General features: G+C 42.0%; 1 protein-coding gene across 1 annotated transcript in view; it reads right to left on the bottom strand.

Moving 5' to 3' along the window:
* Positions 1–12467: 12467 nt before the first annotated feature.
* Positions 12468–14124, bottom strand: part of URB1 (URB1 ribosome biogenesis homolog) — a 59667-nt gene continuing 58010 nt past the window's right edge. The window contains exon 39 of the mRNA XM_059816683.1: positions 12468–13658. Within this exon, the coding sequence (XP_059672666.1) occupies positions 13453–13658 (206 nt within the window). The 3' untranslated portion in view covers positions 12468–13452. The remainder of the gene's footprint in view (positions 13659–14124) is intronic.

Raw genomic sequence — 14124 nt, 5'->3', positions numbered from 1 at the left:
TATTCTAGTAGGGTGTTTCCACCTGAAACCTTCATGACTGAAAAGGGAGGCTACATAAACACCCCCCCGTTGACAGGCATGTCCCCAGTCTCCTGAAAGATTATAGACCCTGTCCTGTGAAGGTAGCTGTAGTGGATATGCCTGATGGAGACGCCGTGCCTGCTGACGTGCAGCACCCACATGTTGAATGAGAATGTAGCTCTAACGCTGCCTGTGATTTTGAACTTTGTCTAAGGACAGGTTTCTGTTTGCACCTTTCTACATTTGGTTTATGTTGTTTGCCACTAGCTTTTCTGGCAAACACGTTTTATGCAAACAAGGATGCGCTTGCCCACTGCTCCTCCTAATCTGATCAGGACGCAGAAAATTCAGCTCAGCAGATTAGGCAGAGGTTCAAGATTAGGTCACAAAAAAGCAGAGGGAAATGAGTATAATATGGCAATAAAAAGGAGCACTAATATTCTAATTTATTGGCACCCTAAGGCCTCTGGCATGCTCACAAAAGGTAACAACAACAATAAAAAAGGCAACTTGCCCAAATAAACCACAAAGCAGGAGGCAAGTTAACAATACAAGAAACACATGGAAATGGACCTAAAATTATAGGGTAACAGAGGCATGTTCCCATTAATTTACTGTTCCTAAAAAAACTGGCAGGAGAGGTCTATTTACATGAAAATCTCAGAGTGTTTGGAAGACTTAAACAAAAGTACTGATTTTTTTAAATTTTTCACTTTTGCATCATGTTACTGAGTGAAATACTTGGCTTAAAAATATCCATATTTATCCCTAATATGTTCAATTTTGCCCATCAAAAGAGCTGTTGTGAACAAGGCAAGTCTAGGAATGTTTTGTGGAGAGCCCAGGAATGAGCAGCGGTTTTGGATAAGAAGATTTGCGTAGGCTTTGAAATCATCCCGTCTTACCATTTTTCTAGGCTTGAAACATACTGTAAGAAAACAATTTTAGGGCTGAAGAGACTATTCATCCACCTTCCCCCCCCCAGCTTGTCCTTTTTGATTGAGTTCCATTTGTTTTTAACCCCCACTCCAATTATAATTCTCACAATTCCAGCAATAAAACAAAGTGGGGTGCCTGAAAGAAAGTCTTCCTCTTAACTTCCACCACCCTCCCCTGTTGTCTTCTTCGTTATGTTACCCTTGACATGATGATCATCTGATTTCTGTATTGAAATCTCCTGTCTCTTTTCCCGTGACAATTCCGATACATTCACCCAACAAACGTACATACACGTCACTGGTCAAGGCTGGACAACTTTTTACCTTCGCTGTTGCTGTGCTCATCCATCTCTCTGTCAAGCCCAGGGGCATATAGGGCAGCGTGTACTCTTCCAGCTTGCTCAACCGCCTGGTGAAACGAGCGTGCTTTCAAGTCTGGCAGTTCATAAGAGTGTACCTTCTTGCTCCAGCTGACTGTCAAGCAAACCCCCACCACTGCATGTCAGCTGTCTTTATTGTCAGCTGGATCTCTGGGGTCCCTGAAGGTTACATTTTGGCCTTGTATAACATGCAGTGATTATATCTCTTCCACTACTGTGTACACCAAGGTCTTACTATTTTGGCAAGGGCATGCCACCTACCACAGTATAGCCTGCTGGTTTTTACCTGCATATCCGCACAGAAAAGATGTCAGTGTCAAAGTGTCTTCTGAAAGGCATACACAACAACTAGATCTACTTATGCCACTGAGAGGTACTGGACCTGAATCCATGATCTGATTGCACCACACTATTCTCTGCAATACAAAGTAATTTGGTGCCAAGTCAGATGAGTGAGTTCAGGAGAGGGGGAAGGGTTGACGCTTGCAAGAGAGCTGCAGCAAGGAATCCGTGTCCCAGTCCCTTTTGTCACCATTACGCTATCCCTACAGAAACAAATAAAAAAGGTTTGAGGCATGGGACCAATTATTTCAAACCCATTCGCATGCCAAGGCAGTTGATTATCACACTGCTGTAATCAATAACCAGTATTAACATTTGCTTCAACTATGTTTCTTACCATCCAAAATTATACCAAAAAATAAGGGTTAGTGGCTGGAGGCAGTTCCTGGCCAGGGCTGGAACTTCATGCAGTGGAAGGTGGGCAGGGGAAGTTCTTTCCTCAAGCTCTGAAGAGGACACACCAGTTTCTCATGCGTTTCACCAGAAGCTGTGCATTCCTGACAGCTGTGGCTGAGACTGCTGTGGACATCCAAAATCTTCTGGCTATCACTTTCCTACCAGACAGTGTATTGTAGAAAAAAATAAATTGGGTAGCCAGAGAGTTGCAAGATCTGCATGTCTCATCCCTTGTCCACATTTCTTGCTGTCATAGTAGCCTCAGAGACACTCAGTCAAGGGACTCTGGACTCCTTGGCAGCATGAGCCTTGCTGGCTTCAGACAGATTTTGTGCAATAAGAAACCAATTCAGTGTTCAGATATTTTTTTCCCCTGACTACCACCAACTTTTACTCAACATTTCTGGGGCAAATGGTAACATAGTTTGAGGATACCACTTGCCAAACAGAGATGTGGGAGTTGGCTTGAAAACACTTGTTCTACAGCCAGCTTTCTTCTCAGTTTGCAGGTGAGAGTTTCCTTCATGGACAGACAGATAACCACTGATTTGGTGGACAGACAGTACAATGTCCATGTGCTCTTTCAATTTTTTGCTCCATCCAGATCAATTGCAACAGCTGCTTTGTTCCTGGAACCAGGGAACTAATTTGGATATTTGACAGCTCAGGGCTTTTGGTCCCTTAGGACAGAAAAAAAATCTATAGCAATATCCTAGATCTCACATGAGGGCAGATAGTTTTCAGAGGGTTTTTTTTTTTTACTTACCTTCAAGACTGTAATATTCATTAGTGAACAATATAACCACCATATATTACAATAACAAAAAAGTACCTATTGCTGTACACGAAAGCAGTGAATCTGCCAGTCAAGGCACTGTATTCCTCTGGATGACAGTAAGACATGTCATAGCTCTACTTGGGCATGCCACCTTGTCTTTGGGGAGAGGAAGTCCTTTTTAATACTGTAGTAAGAAGATCCTCCTGAGAGGTACTTCTCCAGCTAAGCAGACCACGCTCCTGTTTTCTACTTTCATAAGGCAGCTGCTCCTGTTCACTTTCTTCAGCCCTCTCTTTCCTATCACAGTAGACTGTTTCCTGGAATCAAGGTAATTTGTCTGTCTATAAACTCACTTAAGAAATACTCAGCTGTGATCTCTACCTTCTGTCTCTCACTAGTGGTAATCACGTATTCTCACACCCAGGTATCTTGAACTTCCTAGCCAAGATTGGCTAAGAGCTCAGAAAGAACCCACTTTCTCAGTGGTACTTAAATCTCATGGTCAGGACTCTCACAAGACCAGTATTTGAGGTCTACATGACTTGTGTGCATAGATTACAGCATCATTCCTTGTGTCAGAATAAGCTGAGACAGCTACGTCTTTACAGCTGGCTTCCCATATACATTATTCCTGGGGATCTATCCCAGTTGCTCCCCAATAGAGATTCTGAATTTAATCTCAAACAGCAGATACTATTGAGAATCTTGCTATTCTCAAGCCTCTGGTTTCAAGGGATAAAGCTGTCTTTCACACCTCCATCATTAGGAGAATTTTGTCTTTTTATGTTGCTAGAACCAGCTCCCTTTGATATGAGCAGCTGTCAGGCCCACAGGAGCAGAGGCTGTAAAAATGGTTAGCTATGAACTGTCAAAGCCTGTTACAAGACTTTAGTCACCAGAGCTCAAATTACAGTGTCTTCACAGGCAAGTGTTCTCACTCCTGTCATCTAAAGAAACTTGCTCCATACCTTTTAGCAGGTATCATGCCACTGGAGAGAGGCCTGGGATTGGTATCACACTTGGTAGGGTGGTGCTGAGCTTGTTCAGAGATAACTGATCTCCAAGCGAAAACTAACGGGCTGGGGTTTTGTTTAGCACCAGCCACTGTGTGAACGTATGTGTGAACTCAAAGCCAGGAACAGAGGTTGCTTACTAGTAGCCAGTGTCCCTCCAGAAATCCCGTGCACTGAGACTCTGCAGTTGAGAGGACACCATTTGCTGGATGTGAGGTCAGAACATGCCCTCTGCTGCTGTTCTGAATGTCTGAATGTTCTGAATGTCTGCTGCTCAGACATTCTCCAAGTCTGGTACCACCAGGGAAACCTCCATCCAGCTGGGCTGTGCAGTGGACTGCGCTGCTCAGGTACTGGGAAGCAGGCTGGCTGCGTTAGCATTAAGGTGCTCTCCGTTGCTTTCTCAAGTTCTTCCTAGTTCTTGCCCTTTCTCCTACAAACTGAAATGATGGGGCTTTTTTTGTTTTCAAACCGTTACATGGTTTTAAATGACACAAGAAGGCTTCCATCTAATAGTGACCGGGCAGACATTTACAAGTGACAATCAAAAGAGTGAAATAACTCTTGAGCCATGCATTCAAATAGTGTCCTATGAACAACTGTATTATCAAATCCAACATTATCTCCTCAGAAGGTGCAGAATGCCCAGTCCAGGCGGTCCTGAGATTATGTCAGCTCACTCTCAAGGGACATAAACCAAACCACAGACAACTCATGCACTAGAGGAGATTTGAGAGTGCTGCCCACTGAGGGCAGGGATGCAGGCTCCCAAAGTTTCTGGCCAGGTGCTATACCTCTGCAGAGGAGAATAAGTTCTTCTATTTATTAAGTTGGTCAGTATTTCTCAGTTCTCTGCCTAGTTAAATCACAATGCCTTGGCATTGGATCTTGGCTTAACTGATAAACTTCTTCGATAAAATTAGGGCTAAGCATGTATTTACATTAAAAAAATATTGTAGTTGTTCATTAATTAAGAATGCCAAAAAGTGATCACTGTAGATAGACAGTATGATAAATATGTGACATTTTGGAATCACACACCTAGTCCAGGCTTTCAAGATCATGTCTGTCCCCAGAAATCCATAAATACAAAACATTATCTCTTTTTTTTCTGAATATCTCAAGCTTTTCCATTTTCCACAATTCACTTTTTTAGGGAGAGTAGTTTATGAAAAATCTGCAGTTCTCAATGAATGATATTATTGCCAAGTTTTTAAATTAGTATATTAATATTGTTTGAATAGGCTCATCTTACCTAGCTGACCACTCTGCGCTATACGACTGTTTGCTCCTCCTTGTATCGCTGTACCTTTATCTGCAGCTTTCATTCAGAGTGATTTTATATTTACTTCCAGATCACTGATGAAATTACTGAACAGGATCCAGTGCCTGTGGAGCCCTGCTAGAAACAGCCACACTCAGAGATCATTCTCCAGTTACTCTTTGAGAAGCCTAATTTACGTAACACCCATTTAATGAGCCTTGTGTATAGTTCTTTTTAAAGAAGGCAGAATGGAATATTAAGTCAAACACCTTACTGAAGTTTAAATAGCTACATATATGCAGCTACCTTTATCGTCCAAATTGTGTCCCCTCAAAAAATGACATCAGACACTTTTCACAGTACCTGTCTTTCTGTAAAACCAGACTGTCTAGAATTAGTTTTTCTGTCCTTTGAAATAGTTTTTCAGTTGTATCTTATCTTCAATTCCATGATCTTGCCTGGGGCTGAGGTCAGTTGCACTGCCTTATAGTGACCTGGCTTGACCAGTTCGCTCTGAGTACTGGGACACTAGGGCTCTTCCAGCCTCCTCAAACTTCCCTGCTGTTCCAAGGGTGGTTAAAGATTAATGAGAGCCAGCCAGAGTTCTCCTCAGACGGTCTCCAGGTCTCTGGGATGCAAGTTCTCCAGCTGATTTTAAAATATGGATAGCTAGCTGATAATATTTAGCTACTTAATGAACTGGAAAGAAAACGTCCTCTTTTGGGAAGAGTATTTTTGTCTTGCCTCTGTCAGAGAGAAGAGAAATCTCTTCAATACACCTGCATCATAGCAAAGAAAACCCCAAATCTGCCTCCTGTGGTGGGCCTGTTGCTAAGACTTTTGCGTTTTGTTTCAGTTTTTTGAATTACCGTTAAGCAAAATCCCTGCTGGGTTAGTCTTGTCAGGCGCAGATATTTTAAGCTTTCATTAGCAATTAATCACTATAAACTTGAAGTTACAAAGTTTGTATTTCCCTTCCTCCAAAGTGTTAAAAATAATTGTTTTCCTTTTCATCCCATTTACTTTATCTTGTTTTTTAGATTTTGGTTGTTACATTTGTCTAGCCACTGAAACAAAAGCGGCTTTTAGTCAAAGATGTCTTCTTTCTTGTCTATGAAGCCATGGCTCCAGGACATTAATAAGACTTTTCAAAAATTTTCCATTTTCATTCTCATTTTTGAGTAACGTTTTTCTCCCCAATGTGATTTTCCGCCCCACCTTTGAAGCCTAAGGATAGAGCAGTAGTTGAGATTTTGTGTTTACCCCTATTGCATGGAACTTACTGCTTCTAGGCCAAGACTCACCTGCTATTTATTTTTTAAGGCTGAAGTTTGGGAAGCTGCTGGGAGGAGGGCTCAGGGAGGAGGAGGCAGGGTGCACTCTGCTCTTCTCATATCATCGCCCCCATCCACCCCACCACTAACATGTTTTTCCAGCAGAACCATACATCTTTGTATTGTTATTATTTGCACATTGGACATCTCCTGCTACCCTAGTCCTACCCACTCCTTTTTAAGTCTGTCCCATTTTCTTGCTCAGATCTCCACCACTCCTTTTAGAGATTTGTCTTGTCTTTTCCCAAGCCCAGTGTCAGGGAATCTCTCCCAAATATCACACATCCCTCTTGTTCTTGCCCCCAGTGTAAGTGGCTGTGTCCCTTGTACACCCATTCACAGTCACACAGAGCTCTTATCCCCCTTCTCTTTCCCAGGAGCAGCAATGGCATTTCCCTTCACCCTTGCTACAGAGCAAGTCATGGCAAAGTTTCTAGTTTTCTTTTTAAAAATCCAGCTAAGGAACCAAGCTTAAGGGCTGGACTGAAGTTCCCAACTTGAGGGGGGAAAGAGGGAGTCACCAAGTATCACCTACAGCTCACACTTTTGCTGTTGGTCATACTCCATTTCCAGGTAAGGACGTGATTCTTATGGTGAGTAAAGAGGGCTCAAGTCCAAAAGCATTTCTCATGCCAGATTCAGTGTCTTTTGTGCTAGAAGAACCATCTTCTATTTTTTTAGAAACTTTGACAATGTACTTCCTTATGAAACTGCTGCTATCTGTCTTCCAAACAGATGTCCCTGATAACAATTTTTTTTTTTTCTCTCCCCGCATTACAGACAAGTGATTGTAGGGAACCAGGTAGAAGAAAGCGCTTCCAACGGTGAACAGCCTCACTGCGATGAGCTCAGTAGCCCATACTCAGACGTGGTTACTCCTCAAACGTCTACCTCCCTTTCAGATGAAACTGGCATTCATGGAAGGATCTGAGCCTGAGTTAAAACTGGAACAGGTTAAACAAAACCAGCAGTACAGTCCTGGTGGCTGCAGAGAAAAGCTCAGTGCTGTGACTGCCTATTAAACACTGATACCACGAAGCTGGATTAGTTCAGGAGAAGGAGAAAAAGAAAAATGTCTTTCAACAAAGGACAAACCTGAAAAATCCTGGATGCATAAGAGGAAGTCCTAATGGCCGTATTTGAGCAATGTCGCTGGAGTGGCCCGATCAGCATTTTAGATCAACATTTTAGGTCATGACGATGATGACTGTAAAATTTCTCTCTCTTCTTTAAGGAAGGATTCAGACTCAAAAATCCTCTCTCAGTTAACACCGTGCAAATGTTGTGCTGCCGGTTGAGTGGTTCTCGTTAAGATCCATTTGGCTGAGAGCGGATTTACTCCTCCAGCAGAAAGTGTATACCAGTCACAGCCCGAGTCCTGTAAAGAGTTTTGCCCTACTCACCTGAGTGCACGCTGAGTGCTGTTATCCTCGGGGGTGTCTCTGCGGCATCAGTTTTCACTGGGTTGTCTTGCTGTGAAAGAAAGCAGTATCCCGTTGATCTTACTGAACAGGCAGCATAACCAATACTGGTTTCATATCATGAGAGCCACAAGTCATCTGTTTCTGGCTCTGCCCTCAGGTCACACTCTCATCAGCTGCATCTTAGTGACACCTCCACTTGGTCATTTGCTAAAAAATGAGCAACGATGTCAAGCGCAACATCAACAATAAAACTCTACTTCTAGAAGGGTTACAACTTGCTTCACTAACTTAAAGCTCAGCAGTTCCCTCAAGGATAGAATATGCTTTTTATTTACTTTTCTATTGCAAAAAATATTGGGGTTATTTAAAATTTATTAAAACACTGTTTACCTAGAACAGCCTTTAAAAAGCTAATGGCAGCACTATCTCAAGTGAGTGTCTTACTGAATCATTAGCTTTACCAACTGCCCAGAAACAGTTTGGCTACCAATAACCAATTGCTTTTTGCTTTTAATTTTGAAATGGTAGGTGGAAAAGAAACTGTTAATATTGAACAGTCTTGAAATGGTACCTGCCAGTTACCCAGGCATTAGGAAAAAAGGGAAGTGTGTTTATCATATTTTATATCAAAAGAAAATGCTGGCAAAACCACAAAAGCAACACCGCATTTCTGCATGAGTTGCCTGCTTTCAGCTGGGGCTGACAAATAGTTTAACAGAAGCTACAGCCCTCTGTGAGGGTCACAGAAGCCTTTTGGTATGGTGGAGAGGATGGGTTTAGCCCAGCTGGAGCAGAGTCGGAAGGGCCTACTCGCACTCCCTCCCCCTTCAATGGCCTCTGCTCTCTCCACTTCTCCTCACCCATGGAGCTCCACCAAACCCAGGCAGAAGCAGGTGAAGGCCCATGAGAGGGTGAGGAACCCTTAGAGCTCCAATAAGCATGAAGTGGGGACTGCTGAGTAGGGCTGAGGAAGGCAGCAAGGGCTGGAACAGATATAAAACTGCATAACTAGTTGCTGGGCTGAGGACAACACAAAATTCATTCGAAACTTGAGGAGAAGCTTAGAAATTCTACGTCCCCAAGCAGGCAACAACTCCTACAGTGAAGCACTGCCAGAGCAGCCTTATGCTGCGTACAGGGAGCGTGGGCTGTCATGTTACCAGAGTAGGTGGTTGGGCTGTGTTAAAAAAGCCTTAAACATGAGAGACAGACAAAACCACCAGGCATATGTTTGTATTGTGGGTTTTTTTAATCTTCAAATTTTTTAATCTCTGAGATAAACACTTCTGCAGTTTGCTTTTTGAACAAACTGACTACTGCTGGTGTTGGGCTTGGAAACGTGTCAAGGCGTAAAGTCTGTTGAGTCAGACTTGAGTCATGGGCAGATGGAGAAAACAAGGAAAGGCTGCAGGAACTGAAGGGGCAACATGGGCAGAGATGTATCAGAGAACCAAAGATTTCCATCAGTCAGCTCAGATGGCCACAACAGCTTTCCCTCAGATACCCTTACCTTTTGCTAAAGCTGAGGTTCTCACAGGAGACATGAGTCAACGCCCCTGTTGGCACCAGCTCTCCCGCTGCAAAATGGGACAGTTACCTGTAACCCCACCGCAATCACACAGTATCATCAAAGACAGTCTGAAGAGGACCTGACCAGCTAGACCCATTTTCCTCCTCAAGGATGCAGCAACTGCACTTCAATCATTCCTGCGATGCCCATCTTCCCTGAGCTAGAACATCTCTCCTGCAAACAGTTCTGCACTGCCTGCCGGCACAGTCTGCTCCAGCATCCTCCTCCCTGACTCATGACAGACTCCTATCACCCTGGTTTTCAAGAATCTCTTCCCTACAAATGGATTCCAAGGGGATTTCTGAAACATGTGAATACTCCCATTCGTAACAACTGGTGTTCTTTCGTTAGTTGCACCAGAACATGACTCAAAGTACATAACCACTGAAAAAACTTCTTTTTTTTTTTTTCTTTAAAATTACCTGGAAATGGAAGGCATATAGTTATGAGGTATATAAATGGTAATAAATTATATGCAAAATGCAAACCCATCTTATAGCTCCTAACTTGGGAGGAGGGGAGGAGGGGAGAGAGAAATGCATTTCCTTCTGTGACATTTCCATACATACACATTTCAGGGTCCTTCCAGTGCTTTGCTCTCCCCGGTGAGCACTTTATTTCTCCTTCCCCCAGAGCCCTCCATTAACAGAGGCCTCCCCTGTGTAGTCTGCAGCATTCATGGACAGTTGAAATGCTGCACCCATCAGTCAACGAAGTGTGACCCCAATCAGCTCATGCTGCTGGTTCAAAAACATAGCTGACTTCCATAAAAGTATTACCCCAAACCACTGCCCCCCGAAAGGCCACATCATTGTGCCCAGTCAGTCATGCTATGTGAAGTCCTCTCCTGCTAATGTGTCAGATGTCCTCATCTGAGCACCAGCAGTCCATCGCTGGGCTGAGATCCATTTCAAATCCTGAGGAGCCTCACCTGCAACTCAAAACTGTACGTGGTCTATACACCAGGTACAACAGGAAGCAATATATTCTTCAGGGCTGTTGACTTCACCAAGTTTTTGTGAATTTTGAGTAAAAGGCTTAAAGGGCCTGGGAATGACTTCTGTGAAGGCAGACCAGACCACTGGGCCCACTGCAGAACACTCTGGAGCTTCATCCACATGGTTCTCATCACAACAGCATCAAAGGGAGTAACTTGTGTTAAATTGTTGAAACTCCCTTGTTTTAAAACGTAGGCCCATATCCGGGCCAAGTTTTCCATTTCCAAATGCTCTCCACAATTTATTTTAATCAAGCTTAATTTCTTAAAATAATGACTCTCCGTCTATGTAATTTATTAAAATGCATTTTGAGTATGTTGGCAGTAACCCACGCATACAAGTCATTCAACTGCCAACCATCTATGGCTTTTAAAGATACTTGACCATTATTTCCAGGAGGACTTAATAATCTTTTAATTGCCACATCACTAGAATATATTGAAGCTCAGAGGAGGTGAAAGATTAAGCCTCATTTTTAGAAGTTCCCACATGCACAGCTACATTCTCTTTACTGATAAGCACATATGAGCTATGTATCTTTTACATGACAGGCTAGTAACTTTAGATTGTCAGTTCATTTGCATTTATTTTCTCTGTTTCCAAAACTACCATTTAAAAAAAAGAAATGCGTACAAACAATCCTCTCCTCCAACCCTGAGTATTTTGGTAATAGCAGTATTGGAGATACTAAGAAAACATTACAAGCTAAGGAGAAAGTACTCACTGCTGGGCCTTCCTGAGTACTTAAGGCCATCAGGAAATCATCATTTGAGTGTGCACCCTTGGCATGGATTCATGTGCAATTGGTCAGGATTTAGATGCACTGCTGTAAGGGAAGCACACCAACACGCATGACTGGCCCTAGTCATAGTCAGTCTCCTGATACTACTTTCCACTTCAATAGCACCGTGCATCTCACTAGCTAATGCCCGCTATAGGCTTGAAAGTTGTTTTCCTTATTTTAGCGGTGAGAAAACTGCATTCAGAAATCACTACTTCCATCCACAGAGACAAAGGTGTGCAAATAGCTATTTAAGTAATTTAGCATGCCTGTTTGCATCTGCTGTACCTATTTCTAGAATCAGTCTCACTCAAGAATCACTCTTCCAACTGGTTGAGCTTCAACACACGAATTCTGCTCCCGCAGGTACCGTAGTTACACAATTTATTTTTGTAAGCAAACATGGCCAAAGGGCATGTGAAAGGCTAGTGAAAGGCATGCAAGTGCACACCCAAAAACATTCTCGGTTTGCATCTTGTTGGAGAGTGTGTAACTGGGTTGTGCATTTAGGATTTGGGTTTTGTAACTTTATTAAGGGATCGGAAAGGGTTACACTACACCACATTACATGTTGTGGTGGGTTGGCCTTGGCTGGCTGCTAAATGCCTACCCAGCCACTCTCTCACCACCCCCTCAGCAGCACAGGGGTGAAAATGGGATGAAAACATTCATCAGGGTTAAGGTAGGGAGATTGCTTACCAGTTACCATCATGGGCAAAACAGACTCAACTCAGGGAAAATTTATTTAATTTGTTGCCAGTTAAGATGGATTTTGGTAGAGAAAACACGTATCTGCATTACTGTCCTTAGGTTGGCTGAATGGTCTTACTCCATTTCTTTAATTCTCTCAAGCAAATCATACTATAAACCACTGTTAGATGTGCTCAGTCCCCCAAGACAGCTGAAAAACTCCTTCCCTATGTGGCACGAGTATTTTCTTTTCCAGTTAGATGAGATGGAAAGACACCTTTCGTTTTGGAACTCCTTTGGTTTCATTGTGCCTGTTTTGTTTTTTTTTTTAGTTAAGTAAACCAAGTTTTTTCATCACAAAGATTTCCTGATGTCAGACCCTAGGGATTTTATATGACACAAAATTCAGCTTCTAATTGGCTCGCAGCTTTTTCAAGAAATATTTGTCATTTTTAAATCAAGTCTTGATATTATGGCTTCTTTAGGACAAGAATATTTATATGTAGAAGCAATTATCATTATTTGCATCTCACTTTATTAAAAAAAACCCAAACAAACCCAACAAATTAAATAAATGTCACAAGGAGTGTGCATTTCTGATTTTTTCCCTGTACAGAACTTGTACAAAGTACCTAGGCACAGCACATATGCATCAGTCAACTTAATAAATCCTGTTTTACATTTCAAAGGTTCACGTTCAGGCTCTGCACGTTTGCCTATCTGGAATGGTATGTTAAACTGCCCTCAAGGCCACATTCAAGAAATATTTATCAGATTTCACAGAGAATTTCCAATAAAAAACATGTATAATCAATGAGCAGCAAGTCATTTGGGTTTTACTTCCATCTCTCATCTTTTCAGAATGGAGAGAAGATGAGCCTTTGTTGTAAGTCCCAGCAGCGGTGATGGTCGGGGCTTTTTTTAATTAAAAAAACCGCAAAATCAGAAAGGAGAATAAAAATAGACCAGCTCCGACATAAATGCTTTCAAAAGCCAATTAATTTAAAACAAGGAGAATCCCAGACCATCATGATGCCAGTGTTCAGAATCTTCTATTCATACTGGTTTTGGTATCATATATCATGAAAGAAACGTGGCTAAACCTGACTAGTCGTTCTTTGCGCTTATACCACATTGTGGTGAAGTTCTCCATTCTTTTCTCCCCATCTTACATTGGAAAGACGACAGATTTTAACTACATGGGGACTGAAATACAGTCCAGAGGCAATGCACTAATCAGTCTTTTTTGGTTCTTCATAAAATTAAAAATGCCTGTAATAAAAATGATATAACTAACATTCAGTGTCCCACACTGTTCAAGAAAAGGGAAATTACAGCTTTAATGTTCCACTGAGAGATGATGAACACAATTTTCCCCCTCTGAGTTTGCACACAGTAATAAAATATTGATCTTTATGACAAAACAAGTTAGATTTGTATGGAGAACAGTTCAGGAGGGTTTCATGGCTCACACAACAATGGCAGAGCATATAACATTAAAGATTAAGTGTCAGTTCCCTGAATTAATGCCCCAATGTAGCCAAGTAAAGGGTTTTGCACAGAGGCGTAATAGTTTCTTCTCCTTGTTTATGAGTTTCCAAGTCATCATCGTTTAACTTATCATCTGTACTACTGCAAATCAGTTTGATATGGGTTATTAACGTATCTGGCTCCTGTGCTCCAAGCCATATGTCCCCAATGTAAACAGAAGTTAGGAATACACAAACAGCTGTGGAAGAAAGAATAGAAAAAATTCAGAACAGATATTCTTCTATTTCCACATAGTAATACAAAACCAAACCATTTTACCTCCAGACCTATGTTTTAAAAGAATTTCCTAACTCTTTTCCTAGATGGAAAATTTGTGGGCTTTTTGCCCATGCAAAGCCAATGATCCTCCTTACACTAAGGAAAGAAAACAGTCTCTTGTTAGTACAACCTTCGAACCTCCTTAAATTTCAAAAAAGTTTGAAATCTGACCTGTGGCTTTTGCTATCAAGTGATAACATTGAACAGCATATGGATCAGAACATATACCCATGTGGACTTGCTTGTTGCAGACTATTTTTCCCCTCAGAATTACATTTTTTATACCTCACTGAACTCCATTTTAGTCCTAGACAGGAAAGTTTCTTTGAGGGATTATGACTGTTGTACTATCAGACACTCCCACAGTGTGACCCTACTCTGTGCTA

The sequence above is a fragment of the Gavia stellata genome, chromosome 1 (genome assembly GCF_030936135.1).
Source record: "Gavia stellata isolate bGavSte3 chromosome 1, bGavSte3.hap2, whole genome shotgun sequence".
Classification (NCBI taxonomy): domain Eukaryota; kingdom Metazoa; phylum Chordata; class Aves; order Gaviiformes; family Gaviidae; genus Gavia; species Gavia stellata.
This window is presented reverse-complemented; position numbering and strand designations above follow the sequence as displayed.